Here is a 22951-nt window from a genome sequence, read left to right on the forward strand (position 1 = left end):
CAGATAAAGTAAAGTGAATCAAAAGAAGAGAAATGGAGGATAAGATTAGAAGTAAAAGGTCGCAGGTTTCCCACAAAAGTCTCAAACTCGCGTGTCATCTGTTAATAAATCATAATTATTCCCGCTCAGGCACAAAAATGTCCACATTTTTAACCATCGGAGGGAAAATAATCTAGATTTCGAGGTTGTTTACGCCCACACACGACTGTTAGTTTGATAGATTTGCTCTCAGGTTGTTTTTACTCGGATGTTTTCCCTCAAAAGAAATCATCCCTCTTTCAGATAATCTCACAATGACGTTATAATCCCACCTCTGAAGTGTCTGGACCAGTTAAACTCAGAGCCAGGTTTTTGTTTAAGTGCAGAACAAATAAAACGTGAGATTAAAGACTTAAGAAAGAACTGGAACTTAAAGACAAGCGACTACTGCACACAATTTAGACTGAGAAACAGAATAAAAGGAGTTGAAAAAAAAGCTTTTTGATAATTTAGTCCGGATTATCACTTGTTTTCTAATTGACAGAAGAGGAATCTTGGTGTTTTTTCACACTTTATCACACAAATGGACTAAAAAGGGCGGAGCTATTGTCATTAGTTCACTAGAGTTCACAGTCTGAGGATTTAATCAGATTAAATCTAGTGTTTTGAGTATTAGAGGTCAACTGATGTGGATAGTTTTGGCCAAATTTTGTAAAGAATAAAACCGTTAATACAAAAAACTCTTAATTATCTACAGTATTTTCATTAAAAGTATCAAACGTGTCATTGAAATATAAACTTTTGGATTAAAAACATTCAGTTTTAGTGACGCGCATCAACATAAATGACTAATTCATAAACTTCCGCCGCAGATTATTTTAAATTTGGCCCAATAAAAGAGTTGAGTTACTGGAGAGTATTAGTGACATCTAGTGGTGACTTTCCCCAAGTGCGTCAGGGAAACTACGGTGGCCTTCATGCACCAGAAAGGACGTCGTCATCGTCGCACTTAAAACTTGAAAAACTCTGCGTGCGACCGTAGAAGAGAAAACATGAAGGCACAAAATGGCCGCCTTCGTAAAACACAAACGCGTACATTTCGAGGATAGGTAAAACATTTTTTTGAAGAACATGCGTGTGGGTGTTCTTATAAATTAAATCCAGATTTTGTTTATTTTTTTGCGTGAATATGACGGATTATATTCCCGCCTCTTCCTCTGAATCAGCTGGGCTGCGTTCTCTCTCTCGTCGTCGTTTTTTCCGCTGCTCTTCCTTCGCTCGCTGACATCGACTCTCAGGCCAAAAAATAAAAAGTTGCTGCATCCACAGAAGACGAAGAGGACGACGACGCCCGGACTCTTGTCTTCTCTCCTTTTATGGACCTTTTGTTCCCTGTAGCATTATTGTGATTTTGTTGCGTAACTAAACCCAGATTGGGTCGCTTTTTCCACGTGTAAATAATCTGTTCTCAGACGCGATGGAGTGGACACAGACGCTGTAATCTGAGTTTAAACGGAGAAACGTCATCGCGGCCGCACTGAAAACTTCAGCTTTTTCTATTCTATTATTATTAAAGAAGAAAAGACTGACTATTTATTTCTTTTTGTTATTAAGTTTGACGTCTTCAAGGGACTGGGATTATTGTTTTCCTTGGACGCTGCTCCCTCCGTCTGTCTGTAATCCATGAAGGACGTGGATTATTTCACCTGGGACTTTGTTTATTCTCTTTTCTCGTCTGTAATTTCCTCCGTTTTTTTAACATTTAGTTTGGAAACTAAAGCGACTTACACACAAAAGTGCGAGGACGACAGATTAAAAACAGGATAAAGGGTACATTTTGTTTGTTGAATGAATATATGCCCCGCCCCCTTTAAGGTGATGGTTTTTTCCTGTGGGATTTGGTTTACTGCTTACTCGCAGATTAACAGAATTCTGACCAAGAAACAGTCAAAATTCGCCTTTTCTCTGAATTCTGAGGGGGAAAATCTCATAATTCTGTAACTCTCAGATTAAAGTTATAATTTAAACTCACTTTTTTTCAAAATTCTAATAAAAAAGTCAGACTCCTCCATTTAATCTCTGAATTCTGAGATTGGAGTACGACTTCTGACTTTTCTCAGAATTGAGGAAAGAAACACCTCAAAAAATAACTTAAATTTCAGAGGAAAAAAGGCAGAATTCACATTTTCTCTGAATTCTTCGATTTAAGTAGGTGTTCTGATTTTTTTATTAAATTTTTTAGAATTCTGAGGGAACGTAAGAATTTTGTGATTCTGAGATTAAAGTCGTAAATTAATTTCAGTTTCTTTTTCAGAATTATGATTTTTTTTCTCAGAATTCTAACAGAAAAATGTCAGAATTCACCCTTTAATCTCTGAATTCTGAGATTAAAGTAGGAATTCTGAACTTTTTAGAATTCTGAGGGGAACAAATTAGATTAAATTATGACTTAAATCTCAGAATCACAGAATCCTGAGATTTAAGTCATAATTTAATCCGTTTTTTTTTTTTTAATTCAGAATTATAATTTTTCACAGAATTCACCCTTTAATCTTAGTAGGAATTCTGACTCTTTTAAGAATTGTTAGGGATAAAAAAGGTAACATTAAATTCTGACTTAAATCTCAGAATTCTGACAGAACTCAGAAAAAAAGTCAGAATTTAGACTTTTTTTTTTTCTTTGCTTTAATTGAGATTATAAATTAAATTAAAATAAAATTAAGATTATTTTCACTCACTTATTGACTTGGACATCCAAACACAAATGTGCTTCCCAGTGCTCAGAATATTAGGAACACCTTCCACCCACCAGTGTCTCTCAAGTGTCCCTGTTATTTTGTGCACTTTACGGTTTGAGAACCAGGGGGCGGCAGATTTCACGTAAAAACCTTTAAACTCTTCAAACTGACCCTGGATCAGTTCGAAACCTCTTCCTCCCTCTCAGACGGTTTGGACGCTGCGTACATTAGCGATGCTGTGGCTTGGGCTTCGACGCCTAATGTGAATGTGCCTATCTGTAAATACTGAAAGTGAGTGACTGTGACGTTTGTGTGTGGGCTGATCTGCTGACGCGGTCATGTACAATAAATGAGTTTGTTTTCTAAAAAAACCAGAGTTTTTTTCTTTAACGAGTGATGGATTGATTCCACCTGCAGAGGAGCCGCTGATCCTGGTCCTCAGGGGCCACACCTGCTCCAAATGACTGAGTTAATTATCTTGTGCTGCAGCAAACGGAGACGCCTGAAACGCGCAGGACTGAACTTTTTAACATTCGTAGGTAACAAATTTAAATGTTTTATATTTATTTATTTATTTACAGAAGGTGGAGTTTGTAAAGCGCTAACTCTTGTGCACCAAAGCCCGTAGAAAAAAAAATCAGTGTTTTTAGCTCGTGGTGACACAGGAGCTGCTGGTCCACATACATTTTCTGTTACCGAGGTAAGTTTTTAAAAATGTTTTTTCCACCACCGAAATAACAAGAATTTTTCATTTGAACGTACAGACTGAGTTAGCCGCGGATTTAACGTCTTTGTTTTGGTAATTAACTACATAATGTAACAATTGAGGGTTTTCTCCATGGGATTTGGTGCAGGGGAGTGAACATTTTTAATCTATGGATTCTGAGATAAAAATTAAGGATTCTGACTTCTCAGAATTGAGAAAATAAAACACCTAAAAAATAAGTCATAATTCAACTTTTCTCTGAATTCTGATGGGGAAATAAGATAAAATGATGACTTTAATCAGAATTCTCCCTTTAATCTCTGAATTCTGAGATTAGAGTACAAACTCTGACCTTTTTAGAATTGAGGAAAAAAAACGTAAGATTAAATTATGATTTTAATTTCAGAATTCTGACAGAAATTTTTTTAGAATTCAGATTTTTTCCACAGAATCCTTAATTGCATTATTTGAGATTATACTCAATGTAGAATTCTGAGGGGAAAAAAATGTCACATAGTCCTAATCCTCTTCTTTACAAAAGTATTTTGCAGTTAAACCTTTGTGCATCTTTATATAATTTTGTGAAAACAAATGAACGAGCATAAATGACAAAGAAACGTTTAAGTTCTAGATTATCTGAGCTCACAGAAGTCCTTATTAATCTCCCAGATTAAAAACACGCCGGCTCATGTCCGCGAGCCTCTTCACTGCGTGTTCTGACCTTCTTTATCTTCACCAGGTCCCATTTTTACCAGGTGTCGGGCGGACGTGACACCTAGGCAGCGAGCGCTATCTGCAACATGACAGGAGGGGGCGTGGCCTGTCCACACCACGAGGTCAGAGGTCGCAAAACCACGGAGACGAGGAGGAGGAGGAGGAGGCCCGGGAGACGCTTCAGGAAAAGGTCAAAGGTGAGAGGACGAGGCGTCTCACTGTGAACATGTGGTGTTTCACCTGCGGGGAATTCATTCAAATTTGGTCCAAAGGTTCACTTTAACAGGTCAAAGGTCACTGAAAAATAAGAATTTCTTCCAAATGTTCACTTGGATTTCAGGATAAATAATATTCTAAGTCATAAAAGTTCAAAACTTAAGGTAAACTTTACAACTGTGAATGCAGCAACATTTTAGGAACGAGTTAAGGGAATATATACAAATATGGTACAAACGTTCACTTGGACTCGAGGATAAATCTGTTTTATCCTCGAGTCCTTTACTTTAAATCTGACCTTTACTGACTTTAAAGTCAGTAAAGGTCAAAGTTAAAGGTCTTAGTGAGAAAATCATATGTATCTGTATTTGTGAACGCAGCCTTTTAAAGGGTATTTTTTCAAATTTGATACAAACGTTCACTTGGACTCAAAGATGTTCTGAACAGATTTTACAGGTCAAAGGTCACGGCAACTTTACAAAGCATGAATAATCTCGTGAACGTAGCCTTCCTGAAAAATCTGAGAATTTAGTACAAACGTTCACTTGGACTTAGATGAAGGTCAAAGCTCAAGGTCAAACCCCTTTAGAAATCATGAATGCAGGAAAATCTTAACATTTGATACAAATGTTCACATGGATTTGAGAAGATTTAAGTCCTTAGAGGTCAAAGCTAAAGGTCGCGGTAAACGTACGATTTCTATTTTAATCTTGTGAATGCAGCCTCTGGAACGGATTTTTTTTTTTTCAGACATGGTACAAACGTTCACTTGGACTTAGGTTCTGAACAGATTTTACAGGTCAAAGGTCACGGTAACTTTACAAAGCATGACCTAGCCTCGTGAACGTAGCCTTCCTGAAAAATCTGAGAATTTAGTACAAACGTTCACTTGGACTTGAGGAAGGTCAAAGCTCAAGGTCAAACTTGTTGATACAAACGTTCACATGGATTCTAGACTGATTTTATGAGTCAGATTGATTGAGTTACCGCTGAGGAAAATGTGTTTACGTCTGGCACAAACGTTCACATGGACTCAAATATGAACATTTTAGACCACGGTGAATCACTCGGGACAAAACTACTAGAGATTGGAAGATTTTGTTGCTAATGTTACCTTTTAGAAAGTCCAGATTTCCCTTTAGTAACAACTGACAGAGCGTTGAGGAACTGTCTCATATCATAGCAGGAGTTGTAAGAGGCCATAAGAGGAAATTGTCCTTGTTTTTTAAGGACATTTAGGGTTGTTAAAGTTAAAGATGTGGTTGTAAAATGTCAATCCTTCAATTCACAATCCAAAAAATAAAGAATATCATCATCAGCACCGTCCTGTTTCTCCCAATGGAGGGAGCTACACACTCGCTGTCAACTCAACTACCTCCTCTTCCTCTTCCTCCTCCTCCTCACACTCACTTTTAATGTTTCTCTCAGATCCATTTCTGGTTTTCCAGAGCCGTCGTCGTCACCTTCAGACCCTGAAACACAAATCTTATATCGCACCACAATCGTTCACCTACGCAGAGGCGCAGCTTGTGAGCAGGCAACGGCTTGGGGCCCCCCGGGCTGATAGGGGGCCCCTGACACTCCCCGTCCCCCTTAAAAAACAATGACATCTCAGTAGGAAACCTCCCTAAAGGGGCCCCACCTCACTTTAACCTGTGTGAAGTTGTGTAATGAATTTTTTTGACTAAGTTTATATAGTTTTTTAAAAAAGCTATTTACAGTATTTTATTGTTCTTTACATTTATATTTTCACATACTTTTTAATTACAAGGTTTTTTCATGTTATTTCATTCATTTTGAAAAAAACAAAAAAAAATTGAACTTTTTCATAGGTGTCAGATTATTTATAACATAATGGTGATGAACACTGGTTGGAAGGAAGGGCCCCCTGGGGAATTTTTGCTTAGGGCCCCTACAGACTCTAGAACCGCCTCTGCACCTATGACCTTTCATCATCACCTTCACCTCCTCCTCCTCCTCTTCCTCACTCTCTCACTGCATGGGGAAAAAAAATCACATATGGAGACTTTAAGGAAGAGGAAAAACAGTCATTTTTGGGGGGCGTTGCCATGGTGACGATGAAGAGGTTGAGGTAGAAAACACACGGTGACCGTTTTTTTTTTTGAAGAGGCAGCTGTTTTCTGTCCTCTGTTCTGTGAGAGTTGGCCAGACTCCAGGAACTGTGTGTGTGTGTGTGTGTGTGTGTGTGCGCGCGTGTGCGTGTGCGTGTGTGTGTGTGTGTGTGTGCGCTCAATCCCCGTCTCTTTCAGCGCACATAAAGAAAGCGCTGACCTCAGCGCGGTGCAGCGGCCGAGGCCCGCGGCTCAGACTATAGGCGGTGATTAGAGCCTCTAATGTGCGATGAATCCTCTTCCAATCACATGATATGAACCGATGATGTCGCCATTTAACGATTAAACAACGGCGTCCGGGGGGGAGGGGGAGGGGGAGGGGCTACTGTCTACTGTGTGTGTGTGTGTGTGTGTGAGGTCAGGAGGTCAGGAATGGATGACGACTGCATTTCTCGGCACTGTAACTACATTTTCTGCGCTTTGTTACTCAATTCATAATCTGACTCTATTTAACACATTTTTGTGTTTTTGGATTTTAATTTCTAGAATATTTTATCCTTTTTTTTGTTAAATTTATGCCAGGTTGTGCATTTTTAAGTGTTTTTTTTATGTATTCTTTTATTTTTAGTCAATCATAAACGACGTTAACTAAAATACTCACACTAACACACCTAAGGCCAAAAAATGTCCTCATTGAAATCCGGTTAAAATCACTGTTTTTGATGATTCAGGACAAAAAACGTGGCAATTTAAGGGTTGAAAACTGTTATTAATGTTTGATATGTATGATGAAGACTTATTATTGTATATATATATATATATATATATGTATATATTAAGTTATTATAGAACTCAGCAAAGGTCAGTTGGGCTTATTGAAAACCAGGAAGCAATCCTGCATATTGTCCATTTTTCACATCAATATAATATTTCTTCTAAGGTCAAAGGTCAGTGGCTTAAGCTTTGTTTGTTCCCCAGTTAAGATACGGTGAGACAGGAGTGAGGATCTGTGAGGACAAAATCTGTGACGGTGAGGACGCAAGGAGCAAGGAAATGAGGAAGGAAACAAGGAGGAAGGAGGTGAGGAAAAAGAACAGAAACTGTTTAAATTCACCAGTTTCACAGATCTGATCAATGTCATCTGTCACATATATATATTTATAGCTTAGGTGCATGACATATATCATACCCTGCTGTGACCTGTAGGTGTCGCTGCAGAGCTGACCTGTCCTCTTTACATAAACACGCTATCAAAGACATCATTTGCATCTGCTGCAATGTTGCATCAGAAACACACACACACACACACACACACGTGTGGGGAGGCTTCATCAATGTAGACTAGAATAGAATTATTCTTATTGTTGTATAGGAACAAACAATTTCCCAGGCTCATTATTTGGCAATCAACTAATCAGTGTTTCTCAGTCAATGTCATGACATCGATTTTATAACGTTAATAAATGTTTCATAATGTTATAAATCAGGTCGACAGAATAAACAATAATAGCTGCCAAACATTGATATTGGATCATTATTTGGCAAGCAACAAATCACCGTTTCTCCTTTTTAATTTCATAACATCTATTTCTAAAATTAAAAATGCTTGGTTCATTATATGGCAAGCATTCAAATCACTGTTAAAACGAAACTCATTAAGAATAAAAACCTCTTTTGTCAGAGTGTCGAACACAAATGATAAAATCTACATAACTATATGTTTTAAAGACATTTCCACACAAAAACAAAAATATTCCACTCTAAGGTCAAATAAGAACAGAGTAAATACGAGGAAAAGATTAAATAATCGGAGATATTTAATGTTCGGCTGCGAATTTTTGAAATTCAACTTGACAAAATGTCCAGTGAGTGACATTTTTTGAGTTTTCCGTATTTCTGTCAAACGTCCAGTGACGTGGATCGTTTTGAGGTGAAACAGTCAAACGGAGTCCATGAATGTTTCCATGAGGCAGCGGCGCTGTGGCCTCCCACAGACAAATTCATCACACTCCTGAAATACATAAAGAGGCTCTGAGGTATTCGTGCTGTGGCCTGAGTGTGAATTTGTGAGGTGATTAAAAAGCTAAAAATAACTCTCTCTCTCTCTGTCCGTCACTCTGTTCTGAGCCGAGGACGAGCGACTTTCCACTGCAGGACGGCAACTCGGATTAGCATAACAATAATAACAATGATACAGTTTATGTTTAAAGTGCTTTTAAATATTCCCAAAACTCACATAGGTTATAAAGTCTGAACCACCTTTGACCTCTGACCTTTGACCTCACTCTCTCACCAAAGAGACGCGTCGCTCTCGCAAAAAATGTCAGGTTGGGATGAGCGGGAGCTTTGTAAGCGGTTACTAAACAACAGCAGCTTTCACACAAAGCTGAAATTGGAGCATTATTTGGCAAGCAAGAAATCACTGTTTCTCCTTTTTTAATTTCACAACATCTATTTCTAAAGTTAAAAACCTCATTAAAACGCTTTATAAATTGGTGCCAAATAGTTTAATTTAAAACAATCCCAATACACAACAGGTATTTTACGTGTTTCACGTACGTGAACGAAAATTGGTACGCGCGTTAATCTTGTCAGGACGGACAAAAACGTCAATGAAGACTTTATCCTAAATCCTACAGGAAGGCGGCCATTTTGGATTGAACTGCCGTTTTTTTATTATTATTATTGTTATTATTCCAGAGTGGAAACAGAGGCTCAGGCTCAGAGTGAGTGACAGACTCAGCCTCTCGTCTGTCGCGCCAACAGCTCCATTATCTGCCGTCACTCCTCAGCTACTGAGGCTGAAGAGCTCAGCACTCGTGTGGTGACTGTGCTCTTCCTCAGAGCCAGAAAACAAATGAAATAAATAAATACAAATACGTAAAAACACAGCTTTTAACGTCTCACTGTTGTCAGCTGATGTTAATAAATAAAGTAAACAAGACTTTAAAAGTGATGCAGTCAATTTAAACGTAGTTAAAATTACATTTATGCGTTTATGTTTTTGTTCAGAGTTAAATTTGGTTCCTGAGAGTATTCGGTGTTTAAATTTACTACATTTTTGGTTTTTAGGTCCCAATGCAAGATCCCAAATGTGAACGTTTTTTAACTCAGAAAGACTCTATATATTTGGATTTTAACATTTAAATTCAACATTTAGATCTGAGTTTTGCACTTTCCAAAAGGGTTGTTCTACAAGGGCTGAGGTTCTACCTGGAACTATATGCTTCTTTCAAGGGTTCTTGGTGACACTAATGGTTCCAGTAATAACCATTTTGATCCAGAGAACCCTTTAAAACCCCTTTCCTTAATAAAGGCTTTTACAAGGGTTCCCCTCCAAAAGCAGGGTATCAGTGGGGTCTTAAAAAGTCTTAAATCCAATAATTTGAATTTAATTATTGGATTTAAGACTGTTTTTTACGCTGTGTTTTTACAGCTTAGCATAGCAGCGGAGAAAACTTCGTTCGACGATTTGTGGCTCCAATTTTCCTTCATGTCTTCCCTTCGTCTCTCACGGATTTGAAATGGGTCTTAAATTGTATTCATTATGGTCTTAAAAAAAGTCTTAAAAAGTCTTCTAAGGGGTTCCAGGAGACCAAAATGGTTCTCCTTGTGTATCTTGTGTTTATAAGTTTGCAAATATGTCTGTAAATCTGCTCAAAAGTCACTTAAATGTCATTATTTGGAGTCAAAAATGTAAAAAAAAATGAGTGTAAAATTGTGAAGAAAAAGGCGATGACGGCAAATCTATGGTACAAAAAGTGTTTTTTTTTTATTTCGTCGACAGTTTTGTAAACATTTGAGGTAAATGAACATTTACATCAACTTGTTCTTACAAAAGAATCATTCATACACAAAGGCACTTCTCTTTGTTTAAGACAGCGTGGGAAAAGCCGGAGGAAAAAACAAAAGTCATGCTCTGCATGAAAACGTTAAAGAGGAGGAGAGAGTTCGCAAGTAGGAGTCGTCGTATCCTGTCGTACTGTCGGGGGCGGGGCCATGGGACAGGGGGCGGGGCCATGGGGCAGGGGGCGGGGCCAGTGGACACTGTCTCAGCGGTGGAGTCCATGTCTGATGTCACTCTCTCTCTCTTCTTTATCATTTTTTTTAAAAGTTCTGCCTTTTCTTTCAAGAGCTGATGCTGTTTTTTAATTATTTTTATTTAAGACATTTTTCCTTTGAGGATCAGTTTGACGTCTCTCTCTCTCTCTGTCTCACATTCATTCACTCTCTCTTTCTCTCTACCAATATTACCTTTGCAGAACAGCAATTGTCTTTTTTTTTCCTAAAATGTGCAAATCTTTATTATCAACTACCAAAAATGTAAACTTTAAGGAATCAAAGAAAAAACAAAAACAAAAAAAACAAATGCAGATGAACGACTTTCAGGTTTTTTTTTCGGTTTTAGAACAAAAAAAAAAACACGGATCGAGTTGAGAATAGGAAAGAAAAGGCTGATTTGTCCACGCGTCGTCGTCGAAACACCCTGAAACGTCTTAAAGGTACAGACACGATTCTCCGAAACCCATTTTCATGTGACGGGGAAAACTTAGTTCATTAATTCAGGTGTTTTCTGTCGTCGGTGCAGGAAACTACAGCGAGTTTAACCCTTTAAGGTACTACTCAACCATTTGGTCGACCACAATTGAAGTCATTGAAACTCATCTGAAATACTGTAGGGTCTAATTTAAAAAAAAAATTTTTTTAAATATTGATTGTTATAGTTATCATAAGTACATAAAATAAAATTATAAAAAATGCAAAAAACATTTTTTTTCTTGGTGAGTACCTTAAAGGGTTCAGGTGAAACAGTAACAACATGGTAATAGTATGCTAATACATGTGTATTATTTAATATTATATTAGTATTTAATAATAAAGTCTTATCCAGGGAAGCAAAATCCACAATTAGCATATTTATTAAAGGTCCGGTGAGTTTAAGATTTAAGGTGAAATCATTTTTCGTTAGATAAAGATAAAACAATAAATCGCTCACCTGTATGAGTCTTTTTATGATGCGGCCATTTTGTGCCGATTATGTTCTAAATCTCTTTAGGTTTGATGCAAACTAAAGTCCACACCGGTTCTTTGGAAGTTGCTAAATTTGACCTTTACGTCCATACACTCTTAGAAATAAAAGTGCTAAGTAGAACCATGTAAGGTTCTTCTGCTTGTCCTCATGGGAGAACCCTTTTTGGCTTCAGGTTGAGGGTTCCACCGAGAACCCTTTTAAAACCCTTTATTCAGGAAAGGGCTTTTAAAGGGTTCTCTGGATCAAAATGGTTCTTACTGGAACCATTAGTGTTACCGGGAAATGGTTTTTCAGAAGCTAATGGTTCCAGGTAGAACCTCAGCCCTTGTAGAAGAACCCTTTAGGAACCCTTATATTATTGTACACTATAGAACACGATGCTATAACCATCACCATATTGTTATTGTGCTGTAATTTAAAGTGTTTCTCATGTGTTTGCTGTATTTTTTATGTTTTTAATTTTTAAGGGGGTATGTGTGCAGTTAGGTCAAAGGTCAAAGGTCAGGGACATGAAAGCGTTGAGAGAGAGAGCGGTTCACACTGCCAGGTCGCTCGGCCTGGCTCTGACGCTGCTGCTGCTCTTGCTAGCGCGGCTGAGCGGCCGCGGGTCTGTGCTGACGGCCACAGCCGGGGGCTGGTGCATCTCCGCGGTGGTGGTGGTGGTGGTGACGTAGCCTCCGTCCTCCTGCTCGCTCTTCTCTGCGCCCACCCAGCTGCCTGCGTTAGATGCAGTGCTGGAGGAGGAAGAGGAGGAGGAGGAGGAGGCGGCAGCAGCGGTCGTGTTGGTGTTGCTGGTGGTGTCGCTCTTAGGAAGCAGCAGCAGCTCAGCATCGACCGGCAGCTGCCGGTTGTCGGTGCAGGTGGAGGAAGAGGGCGACGGGCAGGGCGAGGTGGCCTTCATCTCCCGAGTCTGCTGCTCGGTGGCCAGGTTGGCCCAGTTCTGCTGCGTGGCCAGCCTGTGGTTGTTGTTGTTGCTGATGTAATATTGGGAAGGCCGACGGAGGGACTCCTCCTGCTGGAGGTCGTCCATCTTGAAGTCGGCCGCCGCCGGCGTCACAGCCGCAATCGCAACCGCAACCGCCGGCCCCGCAGGCGGCAGGAAGGCGCCGCTCCCCGCCGCCGCCGTGGCGTCCGTGTAGTTGGGAGGGCGGCTGAGGCCGGGCGGGGCAGTTCTCGAACACTCGGGCCGGGCGACGTCGACGCGGCGCAGCGACTCGCGCCCCGGCGGCGACCCGTTGGTCATGCCCTGTTTGACCTTCTTCCAGCCGAGGTGGTAGATCTCTAACAAATTCAGCAAAAGGGACACGCACGCCACCACAAGCATAAATATGATAAAAATGGTCTTTTCCGTGGGCCTGGATATGAAGCAGTCGACGGTGTTGGGGCAGGGCCACCGCGCGCACTTGTACAGGGGCCTCAGCTGGAAGCCGTAGAGTAAATACTGGCCCAGAATGAACCCCACTTCAAACAGAGTCTTGAAAATAATGTTGAAGACGTACGTGCGCAGCAGCGCGCCTCGGATGCGGATTTTGCCGTGCTCGTCCCTGATGGGCGGCTTCTCCTTCTTGCCGCCGTTCCGGTAAGGGAGTTCCTTGTCCTCCCGGAAGCGGTCGGCCTTGCGCAGCTCCTCCTCCTTCTCCTTGCGCTTCTCCTCCATGCGCACGATGTGCAGCACGTGGCCCAGGTAGATGAGCGTCGGCGTGGACACGAAGATGATCTGCAGCACCCAGAAGCGGATGTGCGAGATGGGGAAGGCCTCGTCGTAGCAGACGTTCTCGCAGCCGGGCTGCTGGGTGTTGCAGGTGAAGTCGGACTGCTCGTCGCCCCACACCTCCTCCGCCGCCGCCCCCAGCACCAGGATCCGGAAGATGAAGAGGACGGTCAGCCAGACTTTGCCGATGACCGTCGAGTGCTCCTGAGCGTTCTCCAACAGCCGCCCCAGAAAACTCCAGTCGCCCATGCTTCAAGATTTTCTAGCCTATGGAGAAAGTACAGGCTGGAGAGGAAGGAAAGGAAGGAGACAGAGAGAGAGAGGGTTAAAGCCGGGGAATGGAACTTTTCAACGGAAACAAGTGTCCGGTTTCCTCCCAAAGTCCTAAAAAGGTTAAATGGATGCGAATGGGAGACTGAACGGTTCTTGTGACGGACCGGTGACCAGGCTCTGTGGAGTAGCCGGTCTGATAGTTTTGCTTGACGGAGCCCATTTTCAGAAGATGAACCACAGACATGGTGGAAGTAAAAAATTTATTCAGTCGCCACTAGGGGGCAACTTACGGTGGACTCGGTTGCTAGTTTTCGGCTCTTCGCCGCTAGAATCAATTTTGCAAAGATTCCATTTAGAGGAAAACGACGGCGACAACTCGCTAGCTCGGCGCTAGTGCGACTGACGGCTGGTTGAAGTTTGACGCGATAAACGCTCTGCTGTTGTATACACACAAACGCTCCCTCAGTCACTGGGAGTCATAGTTTTGTTTTTACAATTAATCAATTCACTGCACTGGCTTTAAACACAGATGCCTGTCCACTGTGTCCACTCTGTCCACTCTGTCCACTCTGTCCCCTGTGTCCTCTGTGTCCTCTGTGTCCTCTGTGTCCACTGTGTCCACCACCTGTTTGATTCAACCCTCTCTTTCTCTGTGGCTCGCTCCACTGACCAGCAGGCATGTGCTGAGTTCAACATTATAATGTTCGAAAACAGTGTTAAGCGGAGATGGGGCTCTGGTGTGGCACGTGCACACACACACACACACACACACACACACACACACACACACACACACACACACACACACACACACACACACACACGGGTTTGTGCATCTATTCTTCTTAGGACACTGCATCGATTTTCCCATTCCTTTGAACGGCCTAAACAAAACATTATTCCTCACTTTAACTGTAAAAACAAATCAAATCTTAGTCCTGAACTGAACCAGTTCCTCAGAAAATTAGGTTCTGCCTCATTGGGACCAGGTTTTGGTCTCCACGAGGATTACTGGTCCTGACAAGGTCAGTGTTTATGACAGGAAGACGTGACAAATACTTTACAAATACACACCACATTAAAATAACAATACAAACATGTTCATGTGATTATATTCGGACGATATTTGACCCATTTTAAGTGTCGAATTTTGCCATTTACATTAGATTCAGTCTAGCTTAGAGTCAATTTATCAGTTTTTTAACCAATGTACTAATATATTGGATGATAATGAGATTAAACATAAAAACAGGAGCAACTTTGTCATTAAACCAGCTGACAAAACATGCTAAATTATTTGATTAATCAATTATTCAAAGTTTTGCTGGTAAGTTTCCTTCTTTTATTTGATGTTGTATATTTAAAAGGGTCCAAAACATGAGAAAGTTAACCTTTAAAGCAGAAAAACGGCTTTAAAAAGTATTTTATTTTAGCTTCAAGCTAGCTTACTATCTGACTAGTGAGATATTTGATGTGGTTTTAGCACAGGGTTCAGAACATTAAAAAGTAACCTAGCATGCTAAAACATTGCTTTAAAAACGTTTCAGTTTAAATTAAACGTTTCGTAAGCTAGCTCAATATCTAACTAGCTTACTATATAGATATTTGATGTTGGTTCAAACACAAACATTAAAAAGTTAACTTTTAAAGTGATAAAACTACACTTTAAATTTTAGCTAGCTTAATATCTATCTAGCTAGCTAGATATTGTATGTAGGTTTAACCCAACACACTAAAAAGTAAACATTTAAGCTAGCTAGCTACTAACTCTGTGTGAGATTTCTGCACTGAAAAGTGAGTGTACACTGTAGAACGACAATAAAGGGCATTCTATTCCATTCTATTCTACAAACACAAACAGAGGAATTATAAAGAGAAACTTACTAAAATATTCTTGGATTATATCAAGTAATAAATCCATCGACCAGAGTTCAGAATGTATATAACACCTGAAAAGAGGGAGAAAAACAAGTCAAAAACAGGGATTCATTTTCACTTTTAAGACTTTAAGTTAAGGTTTTAACCAATTCACAGCAGCACATCTAATCAAAAGAACATATACTGTAAGTAGTTATAACTTTCTTAAACATAAGAACGACTGAAAATCATTTAAAATGTAAAATAGTGTTGTTTTCTGTGTGATTTGCACTATAAATAATTAATACTGGGGTGTCATTAAAACCACAGGTGTGACCTTGTGGTGGCTTAACTGTGCTGATAACAACAACAACAACAACAACAACAATAATAATTCTGTGTGTTTCTCAGGTATTTGAGGCATGTTTGTGACGCTGAACGTTCACAGTCAGGTTCAGATACAAAGACAAACCTGTGAGGCCTCACAATACAGACTTTACCAGACGGCTTTTAACAGCCACACGGGCTTTGTCGGCCTTTTGTCTCGCTCCCTTAAATATTATTATTATTATTATTATTATTATTATTATTATTATTATAATAAGATGTCCTTCCTTCCTTCCTTCCTTGACTTAGGTCCAACTGCAGTTTCCTTAAGTGCAGGACAGTTTTCCCAGCTGTGCTCACGCTGCATCATTACCTTCAAAGTGGAGATGTCATACTTAAACACGACAAGCAAATCCTGGAGACATCAGTGGTGCCATCGTGTGCAGGAGGAGCTCCTCCTTCTCTATCTCTGGTTCTGTCGCCTCTGACGGCTCAAGTAAGTTTGCTCGAAAAGTTATCACAAACTCATTCACACTCTCAAAGGTCGTCTCCTTCTTCAACTTCTTCTTCTTCTTCTTCTTCTTCTTCTTCTTCTTCTTCTTCTTCTTCCTTCTCGCTTGTTGTTGTTGTTGTTCTTGTTGTTTGTTGTCAGTGTTTGGAGTCGGAGGCGGCTCGCTGCTCAGTCAAACAGAGCTGCCTCCTGGTTCCAGCCATGTCTGGACTGTCACATTGTGTGACCATGCATGAGTGAATCCACAGAGTCATCAGCCTGTCCACAGTCACACCACGCCCCTGTACACCGCACACACACACACACACACACACACACACACACACACACACACACACACACAAACACATGTACATTAAAGTTCCTGTAAAGTTCCTGTGATCCCACAAACTTACCCTAAACTTAAAATCCTTCAAAAACTTAAAGGTGCCATATGTAAGAATGTGGCCAGAAACGGTTACTACATTCAAATTCAAAACGCAGAGGTCTTTTAGGTTTCGTTTTTCTGACTTAACTGGCAACCCGTGGTTGCTCGGCAGCTGAGACTCTACTGACTGCAATGATTGGTAGACGGCGGTAGGTGGCGCCACATGCCAAAACATGATTTCAAAACGTAAACATGATTTGCAGTCTGCAAAATATATATTTTTTTAATGCAAATATTTTGTCTGCACTGTTGTTGTTGGTGAGTTCAGTTTGTTATATGAACATTATTCCTGAGTCTCTGTGACATATTAGGAGGATTTTATGATTTATTACATAATGCACCTTTAAATGCATTATCATAAAATAGTGATATTTCACATGTTTTAAGGTAGAATTAAGCGCTAAAAATCAATGTTAACTCCAATAAACCTCACGTCTGATAAAATAGATAATTTTAAGGTAACAAAAACAGCATTAAATGGTCTAAATCAGGGGTGTCAAACATATGGCGCGTGGGCCAGAACCGGCCCGCCAGAGGGTCTGATCCGGCCCCCAGGATTAGTTTGCTGTTGAAATACTACAATGGTAAATTTAGGGGTAATATTATTGAAATTGCAGTTATTTTTCTCATAATTTGAGTTCTTGTCGTTCATAAGTTATTATGCTATTATTTTATTGGTCCGGCCCATTTGAGATCAAATTGCGCTGCATGTGGCCCCTGAACAAAAATTAGGTCAAACCTTTTTGGGGGGTAAAAAGGGGCGGGGCTTAACATGTAATCACTATATATCGCAATAGTGATATTTGTGACGATATTTAATAGAAATGTATCAAAAATTGAACGGATTGTGTTAAAATAATCGGATTTAAAAATCTGAAGTAATGAAACGCACACACACACACTAATGTTTTTTTTTTTACTGATTTATGACACAAACAAAAACATCTCAAAGAGCAGAATGACTTCAAGGATCAAAGTGCAAGTGTGATAAAAAATATCTTCCGTACAAAACACAAACAATCGCAAAGAAACCGTTCAAATCGGAGTTTTCTAAATCTCATCGCAGGGTTTCGATTCGTGAACGAGGACAAAGACTTTTCCTTTTGTTTTCCTTTATAAACAGAAGGTCGGTTTTGTGGCTAAAGTCAAAAATAAGGCACATCCTGTGAGCTGATACAGCCGACTGAAAACGAACCCGACAAGCTTTTAAAAGCAGGATTAGGAAATTAAAACTCCAAAAAATAACAGTCAAAATAACACAAATCATAACAATAAGGCAGTTGTTTCACTTGATAAATTCAAGCGTCCACGCGGGAATCCAGTATTTCTGAATTCAAATATTCTTTTGTTTTTTATCCATTCAGAAGAATAAAAACACCTTAAACAGCCGTAATATAAAGATATACATACACATATATAAACAGTATATGTGGGTTTCTATAAGATAAACTTCAATTTCAAACACTTTCAGTTCAAGTAAAAGACGAAAAAAGATTCAACGGCGAAAAAAAGGTGAAAACTTCATATTAAATCTTAAGTCGGCATTAGTTCTAAACACACACACACACACACACACATGTGGAAATTAGAGAAAGTTAAATTAAAACTACGACATTTAAAGGTTAAAATCTTGTGCTACAGTCACGTGATTCATCCACATATTTAAACACAAACTCAGAGTATTTGTTTCTCTGCTTTAACACTTTTTTTGTTGGAGTTCCCGCCGTCACCACTAGGTGTCAGCGCAGACTCATTCTTCTCTGGTTCACTCACCGTCAACATGAAAACAAACTTTTTCACTTTTTCACATAAAAAACGACTGTAAAAAAGAAACACGGTTGTTGTTCGATGGGTTCATTTATAACGTCCGACTATCAATACGGGATTTACTGTCAGATAATGTCGGAAAAGGTCATTTTAAAGACATAGTTTGGTTGTTTTCGTTTGATACTCAGATGCTCAATTTTGCTTAAAATGTTAGCCACTTTACAAAAGGCTCACCTAATAATAAAATGTAATCAATAATATCTCAAAAAAGACCTTTCTTTCCACTGTTCCACGGCTTTTTCTGCCCGGAAAATGACATTTTACTACACCAAACTCCATTGAGAAAATCGATGATTTTACAACACAGAACACGGCAGCTTCTGATCCACTGCTGCTTCAGTCAGTGCCTTCAAATATGTTATTTTGAGATGTCAGAGTTTGAAATCCTGTGTCTAGATAAGCTAAAAAAGGCTGATTTTCTCTATGGGCTTTGGTGTGGGGGGAGTGAGAGAAGTCTTAAAGTATTATGTGAGATTTTATGAGGTGAGGTTTTTGTGAAGTGGCTAAAATCTGATGTTCGTAAACCACCATTTTCCCCATCTTCTCAAAATCGCCTGTAAAGTGTTAGTTCAGAATTTTGGACTCAGCTGGTGTGATGGAGACGTTTTCAAGATATTTCATTCAGTTCTTCTAGTTGCCGAGTTCACTGGTGCTATGGCTAGCGCAAGTCAATGGCACAAGCTAGCATGGCATTAGAAACACTCATACCGCATGGCCACCAGCGGACTGATTCCGCTGCTGCTGAGAAAGTAGTCCCTCAAAAATTCATGCAATGCGAGGTTAGTTTTGTTTCAAATATTATTCTATCAACACAGATATGTACACCGATAGTCTGCCGTTACAATTGATTTGCCTCGGGTGCACTGTGGAGTCGGTATGAGTGTTTCTAATGCCATGCTAGCAGGTAGCATTAGCCATAGCACCGGCGAACTCGGCAAATAGAAGAACTGAATGAAATTTCTTGAAAAACGTCTCCATCATCACCGGCTGAGTTGGAAAATAGGTCTTATGTCCAAAAATTCCGAACTATCCCTTTAACGAGACAATAGCCGTGATGCATTATGGGTGTATGGGTTTTTTTCCTCCTCTTGTGGATCCCATCGACGTTTGTCCTTCAACACAAGGTCTTGTTGCTGGTGGAATCCGTGCGCGCCGACAGCAGCATCTCGTTCTTCTTGTTCTCCATCATGTCGTTGTCCTGCTTCACGCTCTCCGTGTACAGGTGGTTTTTCCTCTTGGACCGGGCCGAGCACCTCAGCAGCGCCTTGCCGATGAGGTAGCCCAGCTCGGCCACGTTCAGGATCATGCAGATGGTGGACGAGGACACCATGAAGATGGTGAAGACGGTCTTCTCCGTGGGCCTGGAGATGAAGCAGTCCACCTTGTTGGGACACGGCCACTGCTCGCACTTGACCAGCCGCGGCATCTGGAAGCCGTCGTAGACGAAGTACAGCGCGTACATGAAGCCGCCCTCGAAGATGAGCCTGAAGAACAGGCTGCAGGTGTACGTCCACCACAGCGGGCCCGTGATGGGCAGACGCCTCTTCTTCAGCATCTCCCTGTCCACGTCCGTCATCTTCTCGTTGCCGTTGGACGCCAGCATGGTCCTGGTGTCCTCGCGCCGCCTGTAGGCCACGTGCATGGCCACCAGCAGGGCCGGCGTGGACACGAAGATCAGCTGCAGGCACCAGAATCGGATGTGCGACACGGGGAAGAAGTGGTCGTAGCAGACGTTCTTGCAGCCCGGCTGCTGCGTGTTGCACGTGAAGTCCGACTGCTCGTCGCCCCAGACGCTCTCGGCGGCCAGCACCAGGATGGTGATGCGGAAGATGAAGAGCACGGAGAGCCAGATCTTCCCCAGACTGGTGGAGTGTTTGTTGACCCCGCCCAGCTGGGCGTAGAGCGCCCCCCAGCTCATGGTGGTTCAGACGACCTGCGGAGGGAACGGGGAGAACGAGGTTCAACGGCCTGGAAAGCGTGAATTAAAGTAGTGACATCTGGTGGTCAGAAAGGAGATCGGAACAGAGGATATCGCTAATCCTTTCCGACGCTACGCTATCGGTACTGGAACCCGAGTTTTTCTATACATGTGCACATATTTGACATTATCTTTGTAGTAGTTATAGAGCAACTGCCAGTGCATCGGGGAACTACGGTGGCCCTCACACACCAGAAAGGACGTAATTCGTTCCCATGTTTTTGCCGTAAACTTAGCCTTGAAAATGCTAAAAAACTAGCGTTACCAAAAGAGCAGATAAAAGGCTTAATCTAAGGCTAATTTGAAGTGATAATACACATATAATACACGCCCTAAAACAACATGACGACGGTTCTCGCACATATGCTAATCCTGGCTCACTTACACCCTCGCCTTTTCCCCCGTGAGCTTCGCGCCGACGTGACATTTATTACTGTATCACGTTTCAGTCCCGACAGCTAACAACTGGTTGTTGGCGTTGTTGTTGTTGTTATTAAACAAGCAAAGCCTCTGAGCATTGGTTTGGCCGGTGCCGTGTTTTGACTTAGACACAGTTTGTGTAAACAAGGAATGACAACATAGTAGAACCACATTTTTTTTAAGATCGTATCATCGTCGCCGTCGCGGTCGTCACAAAACTAAACGTTTGTCAAGCGGTCTTTGAGTGGACAAAAGCAGCTGTCAATCACAAGATAAAATTGTTATATCAACATTTTTAAATAGATGACCTGAGGTCCACTGAGGCGGCCATTTTGTGTCACCCTGTTTTTACAGTAGCCCAAACGAGGACAAACAAAAACATCTTTTTAAGTTTGGACGCTAACTGAAGGCGACGTAGTTTCAACTAAACACTTGAAACATTTTATATGATTATTGAAGGATTTTCACTGGTAAACATTTAATTACTGTACCTTTTAATTTGATAAAACTGATGTCATGTTTTATAAATGTTCATTGCAATCAGCTGAGTGGCCCCCTGGTGGCTATTCAGTATATCCTTACATCCAGACTGACTTTCACCACTGTCTATTTATAAATTGCACTTTTTGGTGCCATTATAAGTGTTGTTTATATTTGTTTTGTTTAATAATTTATTAAAGGGCATTTAAACCTGGAATCTGAGGCGAGAGGCGACACGGGGGCCACCCTGGGTCACCGGAGAACCTGTGTACGGCCCTGCGCTGAAAACACCATCACTCTTGTTTGAACCTGAAGACTTACAGCTAATGTGAGTATTAATATTATTCATGCGAGAATCACTTTTAAAATTGTTTTTAATGAAAATTTAAAGTGAGTGAAAATACTGAAGTAATTAAATAAAGTAAAATAAAGTGACGACAGGATTAAAATATGTCGTCATAATCTTTAAAAAGACACTTTAGCGAAAGGACGTAATGAGTTTTTAAATCTAAAACAATAAAAGGTTTTACCTAAATATAAATGTAGCAATCTCTAAAATAAAGTAAGAAAAACTCACCTGACTGTGCAACTAAAATATATAATTAAAAACAAAGAAAATCAATAGTTTTCCATGAAAGTAAAGTGACTTAATCCTTTTTGTGTGAAGAAAACAGTTTTTTCCGCGCTCCAGAATCACAGAGTCAGAGTCACTGAGCTGTTGAGGAGGAACTTTGACTTTAAGAGTCTTGACTCTCTGTGAGAGACGCACCTGAGTCTGCACAAGCTTTAACATCACAGCTGCTGGAGGCAGAGGGGGCGTGGCCAGTGGAGAAGGGGAGGGGCCAGTGGTGAAGAGGAGGGGCCATGGTTGCAGTGGGCGTGGTCAGAGCGTGCGAAGGCTGATGAAACACTGAAGATGAACACTTGAGGATTTGAAGCTGTACACTTAGCATTCTTGTCTAAAGTACCGTAAAGGTAATACTTGAGTAAAAGTACAAGTATGTGACCAGAAAATCACTTAAAAAAAAAAAAAAAATATTACTTCATTAAAAGTACTTAAAGTAAATACCGTTTAATGTATCAAAAAGTAATTTACTCATACAAAATGTACTTAAGATACTTGAGATATTGGCGGATACTTGAGATATCGTTCAAGACTTTAGATATTGGTAGATACTTGACATATCGGTAGATACTTTAGATATCAGTAGGTACTTTAGATATCAGTTGATACTTGATATATCGGTCGATACTTTATATATCGGTAGATACATTAGGTATCGGTCAATACTTGAGATATCGGTCAATACTTAAGATATTGGTCGATGCTTTAGATATCAGTAGGTACTTAAGATATCGGTTGATACTTGATATATCGGTCGATACTTGAGAAGATCGGTTGATACTTGAGATATCGGGCAATACTTTAGATATCGGTAGATACTTGAGATATCAGTAGATACTTGAGAATATCGGTTGACACTTGAGATATCCCTCAATACTTGAACTATCATGCGATACTTTAGAATATCGATAGATACTTGAGAATATCGGTCGATACTTTAGATATCTGTAGATACTTGAGAATATCGGTCAATATTTTAGATATTGATAAATACTTAAGATATTGGTAGATACTTTAGATATCGGTCGATACTTTAGATATCGGGTGATACTTGAGAT

At 40.4% G+C, this 22951-nt stretch overlaps 2 protein-coding genes across 2 annotated transcripts; both read right to left on the reverse strand.

Moving 5' to 3' along the window:
* Positions 1 to 11992: 11992 nt before the first annotated feature.
* gja3 (gap junction protein, alpha 3) lies at positions 11993 to 13417 on the reverse strand (the record flags this gene model as incomplete). Its single annotated transcript, XM_083902802.1, has 1 exon — positions 11993 to 13417. The coding sequence occupies one exon, from the start codon at positions 13415 to 13417 to the stop codon at positions 11993 to 11995; it is 1425 nt and encodes a 474-aa protein (XP_083758928.1).
* Positions 13418 to 19504: 6087 nt separating this feature from the next.
* gjb8 (gap junction protein beta 8) lies at positions 19505 to 20308 on the reverse strand (the record flags this gene model as incomplete). Its single annotated transcript, XM_083903053.1, has 1 exon — positions 19505 to 20308. The coding sequence occupies one exon, from the start codon at positions 20306 to 20308 to the stop codon at positions 19505 to 19507; it is 804 nt and encodes a 267-aa protein (XP_083759179.1).
* Positions 20309 to 22951: the final 2643 nt, after the last annotated feature.

Source organism: Microchirus variegatus (genome assembly GCF_963457635.1).
Source record: "Microchirus variegatus genome assembly, chromosome: 16".
NCBI classification, from domain to species: domain Eukaryota; kingdom Metazoa; phylum Chordata; class Actinopteri; order Pleuronectiformes; family Soleidae; genus Microchirus; species Microchirus variegatus.